At 36.5% G+C, this 22546-nt stretch overlaps 1 protein-coding gene across 7 annotated transcripts in view; it reads left to right on the forward strand.

Moving 5' to 3' along the window:
• Positions 1–2093: 2093 nt before the first annotated feature.
• Positions 2094–22546, forward strand: part of tlk1a (tousled-like kinase 1a) — a 35670-nt gene continuing 15217 nt past the window's right edge. The window contains exons 1-6 of one of the 7 annotated variants that reach the window (XM_059033690.1): positions 2094–2655; positions 2808–2944; positions 17176–17297; positions 17583–17654; positions 21118–21195; positions 21401–21439. In XM_059033690.1, the coding sequence (XP_058889673.1) occupies positions 2603–2655; positions 2808–2944; positions 17176–17297; positions 17583–17654; positions 21118–21195; positions 21401–21439 (501 nt within the window). In that variant the 5' untranslated portion in view covers positions 2094–2602. Of the gene's footprint in view, positions 2660–2804; positions 2945–3298; positions 3412–16961; positions 16982–17175; positions 17298–17582; positions 17655–21117; positions 21196–21400; positions 21440–22546 lie in introns of those variants that run through there. The other 6 variants (XM_034045289.3, XM_034045290.3, XM_034045294.3 and 3 more) reach the window with 6 other exon arrangements.

The following is a 22546-nucleotide window of genomic DNA, read 5'->3' on the forward strand; positions in this document are numbered from 1 at the left end:
AAAAGTGACAATACGGCAATATAACTGCATCTTGTTTTATTTACTGACTAATACTGTAATTGTTACTTGATAGATTAGTAACATTATTTTCTTTGTAAAAACGATATCATATCTATAAATTAATTTAAATATGTGTAATATTATCTTTATGGTTAGGTTGTGGCATCTATAAACAATCAACTATTTAAATGTAACTTAACCCTTTTAAAGATTTTGTATCTCAAATATACAGTGGCCCAGGAGCAACAGTGTGAGCTTTAAATCAACTAAGACAGCAAGTTGGTTACCACAATATGAGTGTCTTGCTTTTGTACAGCTTGAATCACCATTGAAAATGACATGTGTTCCCCAATACCCTACACACAAACAATTACATTGACAGTAACGGCAGCTATAAAAACAACCCACCGACGGAACATTCTACAGGTTAAATAAACATGTATGTGTGTGTATGTGCTGTGTAATATATATATATATATATATATATATATATATATATATATATATATATATATAAACACGCTCCTCGTTTTACTGACTCGTTAGAAGATGTTATGTGTTGTTTTGTTCCTCCATTGGCCACCCTTTTTAAAAGCCACATGAACTAACCTGGAAATGTTAAATTAATGCAAGGACAAGGCGTCTATAAGTGACAACCAAAAATGAAATATTTTCTATGGAAGTTGTTTAAACTTTAATGGAACGACCCTAGGATATAGTTGCAGAATTGAACATGTTTGTTGCCACATTCTTATTTTTTGTATGTATATTGAATCCTATGCTGACCCATCCATTTTTTTTAACGTGAGTGCCGTCTTAAAACATGTTCAAACTTCAGTGTGTTGATTAGCAAATACTGTATTCTTTAAAGATGGTGTTCAAATTCAAAAACGGATGCATCTGTGACTGTCACTTATGGTTAACATTCCCATCTTTGGCAAGCTATTGGGAAGCTTTAAAATGGAGGTGCTCTGGTGTTGCAGTCAGTGTTGTAAGCAGACTTTGTTACATGGACACTGAAACTCTGTACAGTGTAAAGAGACAGTGTTGTCCATCATTAAAGTAATTCTCAAGATCACTTTAATCACAATACATATCTATCTATCTATCCATAACACTAAAATATCCCCAAAATATTGATTTTGAAATTTGCAACATGATCTATCAATTCCCCATTAGCAGCATATTTTTCTTTGTATTCATCCAAAAAGAAAATTAGATTTTTACATTTTTTCTATTTAAAAGCGACCAGATGACCTTTAACCCAAAAAAACAAGTTAATGATTGTCCTGTTCAACTCTCTGAGTTACATAAGACCTAAGCCAACTCATCTTTTTTAAAAAGTACATTTTATCAATTACAGTATTATGTAAATCATGGGAAACAGGAGTTTAGTATCAACTATTCCCTTTTTGCATAATGACTTTATCACCACTAGGTTTCAGACCACTGCACAGCAAACCGAGGGAGACTTGGTGTTTGATACCGCAAAGTGGCCTCAGAGGAGGTCTCCTGGTCTCTTGGAACCAGATTTCAAGCCACTGTTCCTGAAAAAGTGGTTTTGTGTCCCCTCAGCTTTATACTGTATTAACCTCCTTTATTATAGGATTGGAAAGTCCTTAAATGGGGTTCTTCTTGTCTCATAATGAAATGTTGTGCTATTTATACACACATTTTAGTCATTATATTTGTTGTATTTGTGTATGTATGAATACAATGGAATTTACATATTCTTAATAAATCAATTAATAGACTATTGGTGAATTATAGATGTAGTGCTATTGTTTTATTGATAATTTAGTTCACAATGGGACTGTTATTGTTTGTTAATTTCTATTATACTTCAATAAAAATGTAAGTAAAAAAGGGCATTTAAAATACACAAAATGACATATCTAACTCATAAATATATTGTCAAACATTAACATAGATTATTAACAAATTTTTCTCCCATATGACAGTAGATAAGTACTTATTTAGTGACCCACTTTCAGATAAAAAAAAATAAAATAAAATAAAAATTAGGCAGTTTTGTAGCGAGCAGCATTGCAACGGTTAAAGTACGTCACTCACGACAATCATACTGGATTGTGGGATAGCGAATGCTGTATTGATGAGTGCCGTGCATGAAAGTTTTTATTTTTATATTAATTATTTTAATTAGAATTTTTTATTCAGGTTTTTGCATGTTTGTAAAGTTTTAAAATTGTGTTTTGAATATCTCTGTCAATGGATTTTTTTTTTTTTTGGTTTTGTTTTTGTTTTGAAACCTATGAACCTACATGCCTGCACAATATAGTCCTTTAAGGAGGTTGATAAGCAACAGAAAAAAACACGGTCCTAATATAATAATACTGGTTGTCAAAATGCATACAGGTAGCAGCATCGATGAACATTGTTATAGTGTACAGACAGTTTAAAACGGATTTTATGAATGAGCTTTGGGGGTACTAATGCATGTAATGTGTGTGGCTTCAAAAGATGCTGACTTGAAAATGTTATGACACATTTTGGGTGGCCTCTGTTGCCATCAGTTGCATTTTTTGCCTGAGGTGCACGAGCCTCGCGATAGTGTTTGCACAAGCGGTGCGTGACGCCTATAATGCAAAGGTTACACACAGACAGGCTACTTCAAGACGCACTGCAGAGGTGTAGGCAGGTTTGTTTTTACAATTTTTAAAATTCACGACTCTGACAACACATTGCTGGTTAATGAAATAAAACTAGAGCCTTGTGGGTTATGGGAACCGTGGGTTTTTATTGCGATTGACGGCTGTGTTTGTTTGCTTTCTCGTTCCAAAAAGTAGCTTGATGAGTGTCCAAAGTAACAGTGGAAGTGGTGGAAGTTTGGAGGGGACGCCATCTTGGTCCCAGCTCTCCACGTCCCCAACACCGGGCTCGGCTTCTCAGCACAATAACACGGCACCTGTAAAAACCAAGGAAGGTAATACCAAAATATATACATCTTCTAAGTGTGGTATTTAAAAAATGCTAGATGTTTTTATTCTCGGAGCGACGAGCCGTCTGCAAATACGAGTGCCAGGCGAGTTACTTTGAGGCCGTGGGTTTTTTAGGTACTGACAGTACAGCTCGTCAATAGGTGTCTGCTTGATATGGAGTATCAAAAATATCTCAAGAGGCCAGACGGAAAAAGAGAACGAAACGAATTCATAGTTTGAGTTTAGTCATGTTAGACAACGGAATATCCGTTTTTGAAGTCTATTGTAGTTTTAGTGGTTTCGGTTTTACATAAAACAATTGGAATAAAGTACCTCCTATTTTTTTTTTTTTTTCTAAGATGTCTGATGAAAAGGGTCGGGTCTTTTGACATCATGGAGGACCAATGGGTTTTGTTACACGAGGATCAGTTTTGCAAAATTGATATATTTGGATAGTGTTACAAAAATACAGGTAATCGATCTTAAACACGTAACTAATGATAGGACCTTCCATTGCCTTTTTTGGCATCAGATCTGGGATGACACATTTGTATTGCAGCTGTGTCATACACAATACATACTATCGTGGTGTTGTACGGAGACACGTCTTTTTTTGGCTGCAGTTTATTGCTTTGTGCAAACATTTATTCCATTAATAACATTGCTACGTTCAGTTATTATATTGCAGGAGTGCATGTATTAGTAGTGTAGTTGATTGGATCTTTATTCTATTTGGAACCATTTGTACTTTTAATTTAATTTATAGACTTGCAGAAGTAAAATGGTGGAGCAGTTCTTACACATAATATATCAAGTTCTAGGGTGGTTTGTTGCGATACTAGTTGAACATGCAGTGTGTAATAGTTGTTTTAGTTTAATCAGGTTTTCACAGTGTTTGGTTTAACTATCTAGTTGATAATTATATTCCTTTATTTTGTTACAAGCCTGATATCTTAGACCTATTTGCAGTTTGCTTGGCAGAGCATCAATATGGCCAATTTTAAAATGCCCTTGAGGGTATAAGATGGTAGTGAGCTTGGTAAGTATAACTTTGTCAAACAGGGTGAAGTGGTGATACTGTTATTTGAAATATGATACATCGATACTATTAGACATGCATTTTTGTAATTACCAAATTAAAAAAGGGTATTTATAGTAATGTATCTTTAGTTGTGGAAATCCACTGCTGAAAAGGTGTCTGTGTGTGTGTATATGTAGCATGTATATTTTAACTTTGTTTGCAATCAGTCAAGAGTGGGCTGTACTTGCACTGTAGTGAGTTTGGTGTGCAGTAGTACAATCTTAGTAAATCTCAATCAATAGTACTGAAACTACTGGACCTTCGAATGTTATTTTTGCAAGTATGCATTTTAAGTGATTTATTGACCTTGGACAGGTGGACAATAGACTCACACATTTATTACTTGGTTTAGTTCAAAGGGTTTTACTGTGTATCTGAGCAAGGTTTAATTATTTTTTTTCTTTCAGAATAGTAATATGTCCTTACAGTACTGCATATAGGCCTAAATACAGTTTATGTCATGCATAGTACATGAGTTGTATACAGTTTGAGATCTTGTTTTGCAGGTTGGTAACATCACAATACAGTCAGTATTTAGGCATTTTGAGTGTACGTTTTCCTTGATTGACTGAGGAATTATTTGTATCAGTTGATACACTGCTCTTGGGTTAAAATCCTGTTGTTTACAGCTTCATTGTTGCTTTCTATTTGCCTTGTGGTTTAAAGGTAAAGTTAGGCCTTGCAGTTTTTTATGACCTGCGTTGTTTTGAATATCTCATCTAGATAACACCCTCCTTGGAGAGAAGGATGCATTTAGCCATTGTTGTGTATTCAGCCATTTTGAACTCTTGCATTTAGAATTTATGTGGGAATGTCAGGTCCATATTGATTAGATGTGTATTTTATCACAGGTGTTGCTGGGTAGATTGTAATGGTTCTTAATAAAACACACAACATTATGGTTCAAGAACTAATCCACTGATGATGATGATGATACAGTGTTTACACATATGTATACAGCTTGTGGCTGGGGTGCTGTTATTCAATGTTTCTTTTATTAGTCAAACGAAAACCTCCATTGCAGTGTTATGAAAGAAAAAAATGGCATCCTGGACGTCTGGGCTACATCAGATGGACTGACATAATATATCAAACTCCTAACATAAAGCAACTTTGTTATTTTTGAAGAATAATAGAAAAGCTGAAGCCATTTTTGTTCTGAAATAACCTGGAAATCACATGCAGGACCAAAACTTCACCTCTTCAGAATTACATCAAAGTCGGTGTACGTGCTCATGGCTTTCAGAAACGGAGCCATGCCAGTTTAGTTTTATTTTATACTGTACATGCAGGGAATGAAGTTAAGGTCATGAAGAGCAAGGCGATGTTGCCTTTGTTGGGCGTGAAGATTCAGGAGCACCAAGGCTGTTCTAGGGCGCAAAAAGGCAAAACATAAATTCAACCCAAGGACATCAAGGTGATTTCATACTCATTCATAAAACAACAAAAAAGAAATACAGAGCATGTTGTGTTGATGAAATAGTAATTCAAACAAACACAAATGTTTTCTGAGTGATTCACACACTAATTGTTACAAAATAAAATATAGCTAGGTCACTTTTCCGTTGTAAAAATCAAACACTTTCATAATGAAAAAATACAATGGGTAGTTTTGCGAAAAATAAATACTCGGGGTATTTTTACTGAACTCAGTCAGACACCACTAACTAATACATAGATTAGACTGGAGGCTTAGATACAGCCTTAGTGATACAACAGTGCTATAAGCAATGTCAGTGAAGGGAAAGTTAAAGATTTATTTTTTCAGGCAAACTGGCTGAAGATTTACCCATGGCTGGAGTTTAATAACGATTGTGGTCAAATGAGTTGTTTGGTCTGCAGTGTAGTTTGCTAACCACTGTTACAAAACCTGTACAAACAACGTGGCTTAAATCAAAATAAAAACTTCTTCAGGCAATGGAAAGTGCTCTGCATCACAATGATGATCGAACAGCTGGATGTACATAATGTTAGATGTTTACTATGGAGCACTGATTTGTCAATTCATTTTTCAGTTCATGAATTGGTCAATTTGTCCAGCAATTCATCCATAAATACGTCTATTCATACAGTAATTCAAAAACGTATTTGTTAATTCATCTAATAATTCATTAATTAATTTGTCAATTCATTAATATGAAAGGCTGTACAGACTTTAGTTTGAAGCGTTTGCTCAGCGCTTGACCTGTGAATTTCCAGTCTTCCAGATGAACTTCCCTGCAAACTTCCCAACAAACGGACAAACTTCCAACTGTCAATCTCGCAATGTGCCAGAAACACTGCAACCTTTCTAGCCAATGGGAGCACACACTAATATTTTAACCAATGAAAATCCAGCCTCACTCAAAACTGCTTCAGCCAATAATATTGCAGTGTATTAGAAAGGCGTTTCAAAAGATATTCTATTTAACAAGATACTCGACTCCGCTGATTTTCAATGGAGACTTACGTCTCACAGCGCGCAAAGCATTGTGGTATATACAGAGAGTTCAGCAAAAAAAATTCTATGGCGAGTCAATGTAGGCGTGAGAAATGTTGCTGGATGGTGCTGGAAATCGCAATGTTAAAAAAATGCATTAAACTTTTGAAGTAGATTTCACATTTGCCCAAGGCCTTTTGAAGAAAATGGCAACATTATCAAATTATGACAATACGTAATTATTATAAAAAATGCTATTTCCTGAGCACTGTCCTGTTCTGTGGTATGATGGTTTCTTTTATTTATAATCCACAGGTCGAAACTGACCAACAGAAAAACAATAATGAAACACAGGCAGTATTCAATGCTGGGTACTGCTGTGTATAAATAATACACAGGGAAGTCCCGAATGAATAAACAAATCCACAAACAAATAAACACACACATACAAAAAATACACGGTCACCAGTCATTTAGTGAGTGTAGTAGTGCGAGTGGTGAATTACAACAACGGTGCTCTAGTGCAGTGATTTTCCGGGTGGGTGCTAGCCTCTGGCGACAGCTCCGGAACTTCGTAATTTAGCCGTCTGACGATACAAGCAGCAATAGTTAGACAAACTAAGACAAAAACACTCACAGTACACTTAACACGGGTTCTTCCAGTATCCACAAACATTTACCCAAGCGAAGGAACCTATTACAATTCTCTGTCCCCTTTTTATGCTGTCACACGACCCCTTGGTAAACGAATGCAACCACATCTCCAATCTGTGGCTGCCACATCATTTACCTTCCGGGTCAATGCATTCTTGCCACGGAGTCTCGTCTTCATCCAGACTGGCCGACTTCCCGAACCTGGGAAAGAACTGTCAGACCAGCCCGTCAAAAGAACTCAGTTCTTGCTGCTTAGCGCCCTTACAGTCCGGGAGGGAGATTTACAACCAAGCATCATTGTATTTCTGTCACAAGCTACTTTACAGGTAAGCCAGCTGCAAACGGGAAGCTGTTTGGTTTGAAATGGCAGTGCTGTGACGAAATACTATCAAAACACAGCACTGGGTACAGGCAATGCGGCAGCCAGATCCATCACAATGCCTGCGCAAAGTAGCATTTATGACTATCCCTACAACCCAAGGGAAGCAGAGACTGCAACAAAGGTGTAGAGTCTGCTACGAAAATGAAAACAAAAGAAAAGACACGAAATGTGCAGTGGTTGCAAAGGCAACCCTGGGTTCTGTTGTATTGAACATTTCAATAAATGGCACAGAGCAAGTTGATAATGGCACACACGTTTTGATGTTTGATTTTTATCTGATAATTACTGTTTACTGATTGTTATTAGCCGCGTTTTTGTTTTCATTGTTAAAAAAAAAAGGTGTTTTTATCTCTGAATTCAGAAAATAACAAAACAGATGTGGCAATTAACAGTTAAGTGAAACAAGTCAGAGTTGAGTTTTTTGTGCATTATCATGGTACATGTGTTTAGACACTAAACCGCTTTTTGTTAAAGAATGCATCCTTAGTTCTTAAACAAACATGATTTGCTTGATGTATTTGCAACATTAATATCTGAAATCTGTCATATTAAAATTGACAAATTAAAAATGTTGGATTAACCAGGTCAAAGTGAACTAGTATTCATACAGTACACATTTCCTAGCACAGCACTGGGCACTGCAGAACACTGCCTGTAGAGCTGAATTAAAGCATTCTGCAAAAAATGTCCATTGCAGGCAGAACTAACTTGGATGCTGGTATTTAATAAATGGTTCCTGTTTCTGAAGACACTGCTTCCCGCATTTGGATTGCGATGTTTTACCGTTTTCTATGTTGAATATGTATCTTTGTAAATAGACCCAACATTCCATGTCAACCTTCTGGGATAAGCCGTAACAAAGAAACATTTTTAAGAATAATGTCTACATATATGTGTGTTTGTGATATGAGCGAGTTTCGGAAAATTTGTTCACAGTGGTTTAATTTCCTGCAAAGGGTGAAAGGGCTAGTTTTAATGAGATTTTTGCGTACTGGTAAAATATTTGTACGGAGTACCGGGAAAACAGTTTTTCAAGGTAATTTCTTTTGTATTTTAATTACTTTCCCGGCTTCTTCTTGGTTGTCAGTTTACTAATATTGATGTTTAAACCAAATAACTTGGAAACTCTTCCAGCGAGCATAGCTGACTGCAAAAGTGGGTTTGCATACCTGTCAACGCTTAGTGTTCAAAATAAGGGAGCTTTTGTAAACTGAAATCTAGTGGCCTGAATTGAAGTGAATACCTACATAAGACAAACACATACAACTATTCCACTGCATTAGTTGGTGGTAGAATGAGAGGATGAACTCGATCACACTCTGTTCGCTCACCCTAATGATAGACTGGTGATACGTTGCTCCTTTAATGGCTTTTTATGAGTACAAAACTGAAACATAATCATTCAGATTCTGTGTTTTTATCATGTTAAATGATAACACATAACTGATCTATATATATATTTTGTGGCTTTGTGTACATTTAACTTGTTTTGAGATGACAATATATATATAAAAAAAAAAAAAAAAACATAGTTGTTGTCCCAGTAATACAGTACCGGTAAGAAATTAGTTACTTTTTAGTACAAAAGCAGCTGACGGCAGTAAAATGGACGTTAAAATGTGTGTATGTTAATTGGATTGTTAGGGAACTTTAAAATAAATTACCTACCTGCTTAACTTTTTTCATGGAACAGTATTTGAAAGGCATCAGCTGAAATGATATTGATGTTAAAGTATTGCTTTACAGTTCACACACGTACATTTAAGTGCTTTCAATCCAGGAAAATTATTTGACAACCGTGAACACTTTTCAAAGTTATTCAGCTGAACATTTTGTAATAATTTCGGAATATAGTATTTAGGCTACAAGGCAATAGTGGCAAATCGTGATGTGGTCGCATTTTTCAAACCTAGTGCAAAACAACTACCGGTACTTGGTGATACTCAGACGCCGACAATTTATATGAAACTGAAGATCTTGTTTGCATGAGGTTACTGAAAAACCGCATGAGAGATAAAGAGGCCACGCACAGTGATCAGTTTTTCAGATTGATATCGAAAAATGTAGCCCATTATCGGCAAAAAATATTTAGGGTCGGGTGGAAAAAATAGGGACAGTCGGGTAACCCGAACCACAAATTTTTTTTATTTGGCCTAATGACTCATTTTCTTGCAGGATCAGATATAATTAAATTAAATTGTGACAGAATGGGCCAGCTGACGCTGAGCAAGTTTGTGAATGGGATGTAGCTTGGCTGTGCTGGTGTGGAGGGACACCAGCAGCAATGACAGGTGGGCTTACAGGCAACTTTTGCCGTAAGTTTTTTAAAATTTGGGAGGATATTGCAGCAAGCAATATTTAGGCCTATACGTGTATGAAGCAGATATTCTACATATCTTGGTTGCGATGTGGGCAGTAAATCCACATACATGTATGAAAGAGATATTATACATACTCAAGTATGGATACGCAAAATAAAATTATCAACCGGAGTTGTCGCTGTCTAAAGTTCCGTTGCAGGAAAGGGTAGGCTACCTCTAATGTACTTTTTGGGGAAAAAGACAATATAGTTGTATTCACTGAAGATGATGCAAATTAAGTGGCTGTGCAAAGTTTTGATTAATTGAAATGCATCTCTGCAGCCGCTGAACACTGGAAGGGACTGCTGCTTTCACTAGCAGAAGCTGGGCCACATAATTCATAAATTGTAACCAACACAAGAAAAAAAAAGATTGAATTATTTCTATGTGAATAGGCCATAATGTTAATGTAGTTTTCAAACATTTCTTTTCTGTTGGACAGTAAGGTTGATTTTTTTTTTTTCTTTTCTTTTCTTAATTTACCGTTATGTTTACACTGGAAATTTGTCATATTACACTAAACAAGGAAAAGGCTAGTGATGGCAGGAATATGAAAATTGGAGAGTGCTATATTTAAATGCCAAAGTATTTATCAAACGTGTCTTATAGAAAAAAAGAGAGAGAGAGACTTGGAATAAAACAGTGTGGATATGATTTGATAATATAAAAAGCAGTTTTACTGCTTTCGCTGCACCATGTTGTCTGTCTCTTCATTGACCGCCAGAACCCCCGCATATAGCCGGCCGCTACAGTATATTTTTTTGCCACAAAGCAGTAAATTTTATATTTTGCAATATTCATTCTAAAGTGCTTGTATGCAAGGTTTTGCATACAACGACATGCTTCATTGCATTACATTTATGCCTCACTATGGTGTTGGAATCCTCATACACAGCAACGAAGAATAGCATTTAAACAAATTAAAAAATAGTGTGGAGAAGTGGTTAGGGCTCTGGACTCTTCACCGGAAGGTCGTGGGTTCAATCCCAGGTGGGGACACTGCTGCTGTACCCTTGAGCAAGGTACTTTACCTAGATTGCTCTAGTAAAAATCCAACTGTATAAATGGGTAATTGTATGTAAAAAAATAATGTAATTGTATGTAAAAATAATGTGATATCTTGTAACAATTGTAAGTCACCCTGGATAAGGGCGTCTGCTAATAAATAAATAATAATAATACTGTACTGCATAATTTTTGTTGAAATGAAAAGGATCACATTATTTTCCTGCAGTTAATGAATAGATAAATGTATCCGTGGTTTTTGTTAAACTTGATGGAATCTGGTAATTGTACATTTAGCCAAAGAAGTTCATTGTTTCTGTTTCTTTTGTTTTCTGTCATTTTTGAAGGTTTTCATTCTAGCATCCTACTGTAAGGTAGGCAGGTTTATAAATAGCCTATTGACACATCTTTTAATAGACTTGTTTTTGTTTCTGAAGGCTCTGTGGATCATTAGCCATGTAAAATGTCTTTTGGATCGTTACGTGTGATACAAATATTTTTTTGTATGTTTTACAGGATTAGCTTGTCTGCTTTTATAAGACTATTCCCCCAATCATTAACCAGGAGTTGCTCCCAGGTACATTTGTTTTTCTTACCTTTTGTTAGATGAAGCCACATATGCATGAGTTGTGTCTTTAGTTGGAGAACAGAATTATTTGACAAGAGCAGTAGCAAAATGTTTTTTTGCATAGGATCACTTGGTACTAGTAAACAAGCAACAACTGATTTGAAATTTAAGTAGATTGTAAATGGAGATCTTTATTCTTAGCAGGTCTACCCAGGATGTTTCCTCCTTTTATTCAGTTAGTGTCATGTTAATTGTAGATTTCCGTAGCCTACAGCTTAATTAAATCAGGGCTTGAAAAGAAACCCGGCCACGCAGCAATTGCCGTGGGTGCCCTTCTCAATTGCCGCAATGCCCCTCAAAATGTCTTTTCACAGTCATTATGGCCGCAGTGCCCTTTCAGGATCCAAATATTAACGTGATTTAGTTGTTAAACTGCATCAGTGGGGGAAAAAACAAAAACAAACGGCGAACACTACACTTTCAGTAGAAGTAGAAAGCCAGGCTAATCTCCAAAACAAATGTGCAAAACTTGATCATTTTTTCAGGCCAGTAGTTTAGAAATATTTACGATACTTACAAGTGATTTTCTTTAAAAAGAAAAAAAAAAAAATTACTGTAATTTGAATATGTTTCAATTGCCGTTATCCCCTTATTTTAATTTCCTTATTTTTACCACAACGAAAGCAAAATGGTAGGAAATAATATTCTATGTTGTATTAGTGTTTTGTTATCATTTTGTCAATCTTATGATAGATACGTTTTAGTATTTTCAGTTCATCCATACATAAAGCTACCAACCGTCCTGTTTTTTTCCCCAGGACAGTCCCCTTTTTAGGTAGCATGTCCCGGTGTCCCCACACGATTCGTCAAATCTTACTTTTGTCCCACTTTTCATGAAAGTCGGTGTTTGGCCATAGCTCAGCAGTAAATACAAACCACCCTGAAGCACCTTGTCATTTTGTATGTTACATGCGGAAATAAGATTTCTGAGTTTAGTTTATGTTGAACTGAGTAGAATATATGCCATTAAAATTGAACAAAAACAGTCCCATGGATTAGCGGTAAAAGCCTTGCTGGCTTCAGCGCAGGGAGCCGTGTCCTCGCAGGCTCAGATCTACAGCTGTTGCATCACCCTATAGAATGAACTAATTTTGCTTCATAAAGTTGAATGTTACTTTAACATATTAAATTGCATACAGATGTGTAGTTTTCCACGGTACTTAACGAAAACTGGCAAATGGAAAAATTGAACATTTTGAAATTAATATAAATACTGTACTATTAGTTAATTTTATTGACCATTATTATCTATGCTAGTTTGTGGCTTACTTGCCGTTTTCCTGTTTGATTGATTGTTCCAAAGCTTGTGACCCCATAACTTCTGAACGCCTTGATTGGTTGATCTGAAATTTGATATAACTTGTGAGTGAAGCATGCACAATTGCAGATTTAAAGTCTACTCTGAAAACCCACCCACTGGCTATTAATAGATCTATGAGCAAGTTTGCATGTTTTGCTGCGTTGGGCAAACACCCTTATAGTTGTCAAGCAGATTCCATTGTTACTCTTCTTTCTGATCATTCCATATTTTTGCAACACAAAAAAAGCCCTTAAAGTGCCTACTGGAACCCAGACTTGCCATTTTTATTAAATATTTGCCTTAACTTTATTATTACAATTTGTACCGGTAATAGGGTAACCTGCTTTTATAAGAAGAGAAAAAAAGATTTAATGGCAACCCAAGAAAGAAAAACTTTAAATAGAAATTAAATGTCACAACCAATTCAGTATATGAATAGCTTTGTTCTCTCTGGATAAGAACATTTTACTAGCAGCATGCCATACGTTTTGCACAATGTGAAAGTATAATGCACAATATTGATTTGTGATTAGTATGTACACGTACAAAATTAGGTATATTGCACAATATCTTTTCTCTCTGTGAGCATTTTTCAGGATACAATTGTTTAGTTCTTTTCCATTTGAATAAACTGTTTTTGAGTTCTTCTCGAGTAATCTGAATGTGCTTCTGCAGTTTGCTGTCATGATGTAGACTGCATTTCATTAGCCTGTGAACTCTTTGCTTTGTTTTTTTTTCCCCACGCATGCAGAGATGGCATCCATCTTAGATGTCTAAACCTATAGTACCTGCACTTTCTTGCCTCTTGGAAATGTCGTTACTGGTGTTCAACAACAGTAAAGTCACAGGAGGATGTCTACTGCTGCTGCGTTTGTATTCGAACCCTGTGGATTTGTATGTTTTCTGCCACAAACAATAAAACAAGCATCCATGCTCCACCACAGCCTCTTACACTTTTAAAAAAAAAAAAATTATAATACAAAATATATAGATTTTGTTAACAAGATTTAATAAACCTCTCCTAAAATGTTCACAAGGGAAGGCTTACTATTGCAAGCATAGTTGTATTTGTTATCCGTCTTGGTCTTGATGATGTAATAAGATTTATTACCCTGTGATCTTTGGCTGTCATCTCCATTTCAGCCTAAGGTAAACTGGGGGATACTGGACAGATGTACTCATGATCTAAAGCTGAACAGCATTTTTTTGGATGGCAGACTAGAAGGGAGATCTTTGCTGTATTAAAATGCTCTAGCCAGTAGCTCTACATGCGTGCCCTGCACACTGGGCACTGTTGCCTTACTGGATATGGCCCAGTGGATAACAGGATTGTAAGTCGCCAAAGATGTATTTGCCTTCCTAAAGACAAATCTGAGCAGTAGAAGCTGAGGGTTTAGGGGTTTGGACACAGAGCCTTGGATGAAAGCTTTAACACTTCCCCTTATAAATGTACCTAAAATATTTTGTCTAATGTTTGGTAGAAAGCAAAGTTTAAGTTCAGTTGCAAATAGTTTGTGGAGTTGTTGTTTTTAATAATAATAAAAACAACTGCAATATTGTAAACCCATAGAAATCCTGTCAGTATAATTTAAGAATGTAACATTCATGTAAGTGTTAGGAACCTTTTACAATGGTATTTTTTTTTTTTTTTTTAATTATTTACGATTTGCGCAGATCTTTTTGGTGTCTATCTGGGATTAAATCTAGCAAATATTTTTTTTAACTAATTGTGAACACCCACCTGTTTGCAAGTTTTTGTGACAGCTTTACATATGGTAATGCATGGTGCTGACTGCGCTGCTTTTAGCCTTTTATTACTGTTGTTTTTTGGAAGATTTCCCTAAGATCATGGGGCTTTGGAAATGTACATTAAATAGTATTAATTTTCTGGCTGTCATATCTTTAATTACTAATCAAACTCCAGATGTAATGGAAATCCATTTACTGATTTACTTAATTACTGATACTTAATTAGCATATCCATATAATCCAATAGTACCAGTGTTTATTATTATTTATTTCTTAGCAGACACCCTTATCCAGGGCGACTTACAATCGCAAGCAAATACAAATACATTCAAGTGTTACAATACAAGTCATACAATAAGAGCAAGAGTGATCAATTTAAAGAGCTTGTTTTGCCATGTGGTGGTGTATTGTTTTTGAAGATAAGGTTTGCACACTATCTCTGCATTGTTCTTACTTAATTTCAGTTCAAATTGCTTATTGCATCAAGATTCCTGTATACACTGGGAAATCAACCTCAAACACTTGAACAAAGTTTTTATGTATAGGAATAAGCTTGTGCAATGTAGATTGGCCATCTCCCTATTTCTACTGTGCTGTACTTGCCTTCATACTCTGAACACACTACTTTTTGTAATAATATTTGTAATAATATATTACTTAATATTTGCTATGAATAACTACCTCAGGGAGAACACTTAGTTAATTTGGGTGTTTGGTGAACTCAACAGTGATCCTCTTTTGGTTAATAAATGCTTAATGAATATGGCTCCTGGTGTATTAGCATTTAAAGTACAATACAGCATAGTTGTTTTACAGTATATATTCAAGTATTTTGATAGAGAAAATTAATCAAGCTTGTTTAACTAGCTGTTCAGTCACAATTAAAGAAAGACGTTCTAGTACTGATGCTGTGCTACTCTTTGTCACAATGCCAAGTTGGGCAGCCAGCTTTTAGCACTCAGGCCTGATTTATTCCACATCTCCACTCTGGCACACACTTGCCGATTCTTCCTGAGCAACATCCGAAGAATCCGACCCTTCCTCGCCAACTACGCCACCCAGCTCCTGGTCCAGGCCTTGGTACTCTCCCGCCTAGACTACTGCAACTCCCTCCTGGCTGACCTCCCTGCGTCCGCCACTCGTCTGCTCCAGCTCATCCAGAACTCCGCTGCCCGCCTGGTGTTCTCTCTGCCTCGCTTCTCCCACGCAACTCCACTACTCCGCTCACTCCACTGGCTCCCGATCACCGCTCGCATCCAGTTCAAGACTCTTGTACTAGCCTACAGATGCCTTGACCAGCTACCTCCAGACCCTCATCTCTCCCTACACCCCCACTCGACCTCTCCGCTCCGCCTGCACTAGAAGACTGGCTCTACCTCATCTACGCTCCCCTGCCTCCAGAGCCTGCTCCTTCTCCACCCTCGCTCCACAGTGGTGGAATGACCTTCCTACAGATGTCGGGACTGCCCAGTCCCTGACCACATTCCGGCGCCTCCTTAAGACTCACCTCTTCAGACAGCACCTGTAAAACTCCTCTGTTTTTCCCCTGGGACACTTATCACCCTTCATTTAAATGTGCTTTACTTGCTCTTATCTGCCCCCTATTTTACTGCATTTAATCCTGTACTTCAGAGTACTGTAATCTGTGTTTAATCTGTAGTATTTTGTATTTAATCATATCCTGATGTAACTATAACTGACACTGTTAACTGCTGTATTATTGAATTGTATTTTGTCACACTTGTACTTGCTTGAACCAAAGTCATTGTATTTATCTTGCTCTTAATTGTATTATTACGTGTACTGTGATACTTGAAATGTATTTGCTTACGATTGTAAATCGCCCTGGATAAGGGCGTCTGCTAAGAAATAAATAATAATAATAATAATAATATTCCCACTGCTGAGATCTGTATGGACAGACATGTGTTATTCTCCAGACCTATAACTCTGGGAGTTTACTGTCTGCAGTGTTGCTGCTAATAAAACAATACATCCAGGTTTCATGTGGGTGTGTTTTTTGTTTAGTGTTAAATGGGCTTCTGTGGTAGGGAGGGGAAAGCTAAAGACGTGTTTTCAAAAAAGGATTTATGTTATTGAAATGGAAGCTTACAGTGCAAGAAAAAAAGCAGTAGAATATAGTTGTGCTCTACCAAAATTCTTGGTTTACATAAATGCAAATGTGTTGACAGTCCAGTTTGTTTAAATTCTCCAAAAGTAGTATACATCCGTGAGAGAGGCAGACTGGTCAAATTCCTTCCTCTTTCCTGCTTATAAACATGATCTGATGCTTTTATTGTAAATGTACTGGCTTGTTACTATTTATCACCCTTGAACAGACCCACCCCCCCCCCCCCCTTCTGAGTAAGCCCTGCAACTTTGAGTAAGCCCTGTTTCCAGCACCAGGACTTTCTATCAGGAAGTAATGGAAGTGTCTCCTAACAGGCACTAAAAGACTGTAGAAGTAAGAACAAGTTTGTGTTTAAAATTGGAAATATAAAAATGACTCCTCACTGTATTTTAAAGCTAAAGGGTTTGGAACACATGTGCTTGATTTAATCTGAATCTGGTTCTGTACTTTGTCATGATGTAGACTGCATTTATTGGCCTGTGAACTCTTTAAAATGTATTAACAGTTTTGTTAAACTTTTTTTTCAGGTGCTATGGATGAGCTGCACAGCCTTGATCCCAGAAGACAAGAGTTATTGGAAGCCAGGTTCACTGGTGGAGTGAGCGGCAGCACTGGGGGCAGCACAGGCAGTGGGAGTGTTGGAGTTAAGGTAAAAAACTACAGCAGTGCATGTTCACAAATTGATCGTTTTTAAATGGGTTTTATACTTTAAAAAAAAAAAAAAAAAAAAAAAAAGTGTGAAAAAAAAAGAATATATTCCATCAGATTAGATGGAATTAAAACACTAATAATGCACTGGGAAATACATTGTTTATAGATATGCTGTGTGTACAGAGGGACTTTTTCTGGGACCAAGTGGAATTTTCCCCAGACCATGGGGTTTGGAATTACTCCTATAGATTATGCACACTGACTGATCACTCTTTCCTTCTAGGCCTTAACAAACAATGAATGTTCAAATCACAGTTTTGGAAGTCTTGGTTCCTTAAGTGACAAAGAGTCAGAGGTATGTACTGCTGGTCATTTACATTTGAACGCCTTTTTGTACTCGTGTGTGGAAAATTAGTTTTTCAAAGTATTGTAGTTTTACATTTTATTTTCTGTAATGTAATTCGTAGGCATATATTATTGAAATGGCATGAACCATTAGAATGCTAACTTTGTGTCTGTCCAGATTTCAGTGTGTGGGGGAGGAGTATACCTGCCCCATTACACTGGAGACAGCAGTTTATTGGGAACATACATAGTAGTTGTCATATTCCAAACAATAGATTGAATAAATTAACCTTTTAGTAGTGGATGCATGGGGTTATGAGTTATAGTAATAGAATATTATGCATCTATGATGAAGAGAATGACTTGATGTAGCTGAAACTGTGGAGCAAGTGTTTTGCTCTTACAGAGCATGGTAATGTAGTCTTTTGGTAAGTTCTTTGTAATAAGAGGCTCCACCATGTTTCGTGGAGGATGCATTGGGTAGACCTTGTGTAGCATATAATTAGAGCTTCTGTTTTTCGGTTTTTATTAATTGTATTTTTCAGTGCTATTTTCGAGTTTTATGTAAATCTGTTTTCTTCTGGGCATTTGTTTTTGATATACTGTATGAAGTTAAGTGTTTTCGGTTACTTTCCAAAATGCTTGAGCGGTGTTTTTTTCTGTCAAAATATGTATAGTAACTTGAGAGTACTTGCACACTTAAATTGTACCTTTCTTTGCTCTTTTCCACAAGGTTTTTGTGCGTAGGCATTTTTGTACATTTAGCCACAATTCTGTTTTAAATCCTCTGTGTCTTAACTGTAATATAGCTTTAAATCCCGCTAACAATTCCTGATTGTAATCTCGTTTTCAATCTCTCCAATAGAAAGTAGGAATGTCCTGTCACTCAGTAGTTGGGGTAGGTTTAAAGTATTCAGAACAAATCAATGATAGCTACAAGTCAGGAAGGTGGGACATTGTCCAGCAGCACTGGGAAATGTATTTATTATTTTTGTAGTAGGTTTTATTTTTTAATGGAAAAAGGGTAAAGTCAACGTAAATTGATTAACCATTTCCACAGTTTTTCCGGTGTTTATTGGCTATCCACCGATTTTCATTTTTTTTGTATCGGGTGTTTTATCGGTTAAAACCGAAAATCGGAAGCCCTACTTATAATTAATGGCGTAGGAGATGTAAAGTAGGACGAGGAAGTCTGTGTGTCTGCGCCAATGGGAGCCTTGTGTTATACATTATAATTAACTACACAGGAACTTTTCATGTTTGTAAGGCTCTAAACATTTCAGAAATGTACTTATTTTACTGTTATTTTTTTATTCATTTTGAATTCGTATTACCTGCATATCTCTTTAAATTCCCACTTGAAAAGAAATACTAAACTTCTGAATATGGATTGTATTTAAGTACTCTATTTAAAAGAATTAATCAGCAATTAGGAGTAATTAATCTTGATGTCCTAAAGCATTTTCTTTTGATTTGCTATTGACCAGGGTCTGTTAATGGATGCAAGTATATTGAACTCCTGAGGTTTTTGTGCATGCCTATTCAGCTGGTCATTTAAGTGTACAGCAGACTCCAGCTGAGCTTAGTTTAAAAACGTGAAAACCCAGCAATATGAAGCATGCATTAAGGAGGTTCTCATGGTTTAGGTCAGTGTATCTGTTCATTTCCTCCTGTGTAGTTGCACACCTGCTGGTGTAATAAATCACTGGCTGAGGGGTCTGTTGGGATCAAATAAACAACAAGCTCTGTCCTCTCTGGGCAGGAGCTGCTGAATCTGCACAGATGCCACCGGCACAGATGCTAACCATACGTCACAGTGTCTCAATTAATGCACTGTTAATATTCTCACTCAAAGCAACACCTGTCATTATTGTAATTGGGATAGTTGTTTGTCTAAACTTAAATCCACTTAACAGGGAATTGGAATACAAATGGATTTGTTCAGTTCCTTTTTTTTGTTTGTTTTTTTAAGTTAATGGTTATCACCTTATGGTACATTCCAAACATGCATTACTGGTATGCATGTGTTGTCATTTGAAAAGATGATTGCATGAAGTGTTGTGCTATTGCTGATTTTTGTGATTGGTTTTAATAAGAAATCTACTACTGCAGACTACTTTTTGTTTAGATTATCTAAAGCTTTGATTTTATAAATAGGTCTGGAACAACACTGATGTTTATACTGAAACAATCATACATTACACAGGGTTAGAAACTAGCAAAATTTGTGGTACTAGTCCTAAGGACTAGTACCTTTTGAAACTTGCTACAGTAATCATTATTTCAAATTTACTAGTCCTCCTGTGAAGTTCCTGAGTCGGAATCAACAACAGCTGTTTGGGTCCCTAAAATATTAGGCTTACATTTTATTTTCCTAAAAAATAAACAATTTTTTTTTTCATTGTATTAAGAAAAACAGATAAAATATATATTATTGCTCAATCCCAGGTACATTGATTGGGTTTCTGCATCGGCCTTCCCCACATTCTGAACCCTAATAAAGTCTGTGTTGAGAAAACTGTTGACGGCAAACTTCACGTAGCATATCACTGCTTCAGTAATAGAACTATCTGTAGAACCGACAGATATTTCGCCTTTGCCTTTCTGGTTAACTGGGTGGACGCTGGGTCCTTGCAATACCGTGTATACACTCATGTGCCTGTTTAGAATTTCTAAAGGTTTTCCCCACATTTAATTATTTTGCCTCATCCAGGTCACACATACATTCAAAATCAGAACACGGTCATTCTTGCTTTGCAGGGGCGTGAGCTGTTATAAAAAGCACTTTTAGCTTTAAAATCACAGAGGTGTTTATGTTTTGTAGTAATTGTTATGCTTTTGATGTGCCTTGTTTGGCAGTCTTAGCCCTCATCAGTTTCACACAGTTATGATGACTACTTAATTTTTCATGCACTTTAAAATCTTAAAGGAAGACGACCCAGTCACAAATATGCCACTATGTCTTTGGTCATACTGGACACAAACCTTGCAGTACATCTTATTTTCTGAAGGTGTAGACTTACAAATTGTGAAAGCCAGGTTATAAATCTCCACATTTTTGTACTAAAAAGTTAATTGTTTATCCCGAAAGTTCAGTTAAACCATGGCGATGAATAAATTAATAGTGTAAGTAATCGCAAAGACAAAATTCAGTGAAACACTGATGCATTCACATCTCAAGATGCAAAAAAAAATGCAAAATTTGGCCTGACAAGGGGAGATGAAGGGAGGTTTCAGTTCTCTGTGACTGTTTTGTAAGCATTATGAATGTTTGTTCACCATTGCTACATCCCATTAGAAAATTGTATTTCCAAGAATGAGATTTTCCTTGGTGGTTACTATAGTCAAAGTACAAAAGGAAAACTGAAGTATTTAGCTGCTCTGAGATCTGCATGTCTATATCTCTATCTATCTATCTATCTATAATTTCAAACTACTGCTTAACTGTCCTATGATTCTTTTTCTCTTCCCAGTCAATCTCCAGCCCAGATTCTTTTTCACTTTCTCAAGTCCAACATCAGAGACGACGTAAAAGTGCCAGCAATGACAGTGTAGGTTATACACGAGCTTCCTCTCTGCACATCTTTTTATGGTCATAAATACTGATAACCTGCTTACAATTTGCCATGACTACTTTCTTTTAATAAAAAAGGTAGTTCTGTAAAACTTAATGTTCTTCTGGTTTTACATTTCTTATGCTTGTAGTGTTCCACAAGCCTGATTTCACACACAGTGTTTTCCTTTCCTCTATTAAAGGGCTCAGTTGTGAAGAGAGGGAGCTCCCCTGCATATTCAGTATGTATCGCTTTGAATTCCCCTAAGATTTAGAGTTGGCAAGCAATAGATTCAGAGTAGGACCTAGTAACAGAAAATGATTAAATATTCCTGTAATTTGTGTATTTTATGATGAAATGTGTTTCAAGTGAAATGTTTTGATATCATTGCAGTCATGTGATGTTCTCTGTTTATTTTATATATATTGGGGCTTGAATTTCATTTTTGTGTGCTGGGGGGATTTCTCCCCTATGCTGCAGCCAATGGGGGGGGGGGGGGGGGGAATGGTAAAAGAAAAGGCACTTTTGCATTAAAAAAAACTATATATATATTTTACTGCATCATCATTCACACTGGTGTTGCCTTAAAATAAGCAGCTTTCAGGAGACCTACAGCTGTTCATCACTGTGAGACAGAGCACTCTCCATTGCTTTTGCCATTGACTGACGAAGTTTTTGCATGCAGGAGAAGAAAAAGGTGCTTTTCTTTTTAACCAGCGCTCCATTTCTTTTTTTAACTCTACACTCAGCCCTATTTCTGCCTGTTTTTCACTGTTTTCATTTATGTATGTTTAACTACTGGATAGTTTGTACTGCATGCATGTAACATATCAAATGAAAGGCCACAAAACTTCCTTTTATATTATGTAAGTTGCAACAGAATCAGGCACTATATATGGTAGAGGTTTTCCAAAATAGTCATGGTTGGTCAGTGCTATATATATTGTAATCATAGATGGCTAAAAACAAACAAACAAAAAACACTGCACCATTGAACCTCAATATGAAATTAAATGGGGGGGGGGGGGGGAGGCTGAGCTTCTAAACTTTCCAATGATACCTTTCAGTCTAGCTGCTACAATGACAGAGCAGTAGGCTCAAAACGAAACCTAAGCTGTGAACTCTGTCACATGATGAGAGGCTTAACTTCAGGCGATCGTAGTTCCGGCTAGGAGTACCGCATTACACACATTACGTCTTTGGAAAGCCCCGAGTCTGTACTTTTAAACAAGCCATGTTAGGTGGCTTTTACGGTGCCTGAGTAATATGTGCGTAACCTTCGGTGCCCCAGAATGAATGGGGCTGAGTTTTAGAGTTAAAGCGAAAGTCACCGCTTGCAAAACAACAC

Source organism: Acipenser ruthenus, chromosome 11 (assembly GCF_902713425.1).
Source record: "Acipenser ruthenus chromosome 11, fAciRut3.2 maternal haplotype, whole genome shotgun sequence".
Taxonomy (NCBI): domain Eukaryota; kingdom Metazoa; phylum Chordata; class Actinopteri; order Acipenseriformes; family Acipenseridae; genus Acipenser; species Acipenser ruthenus.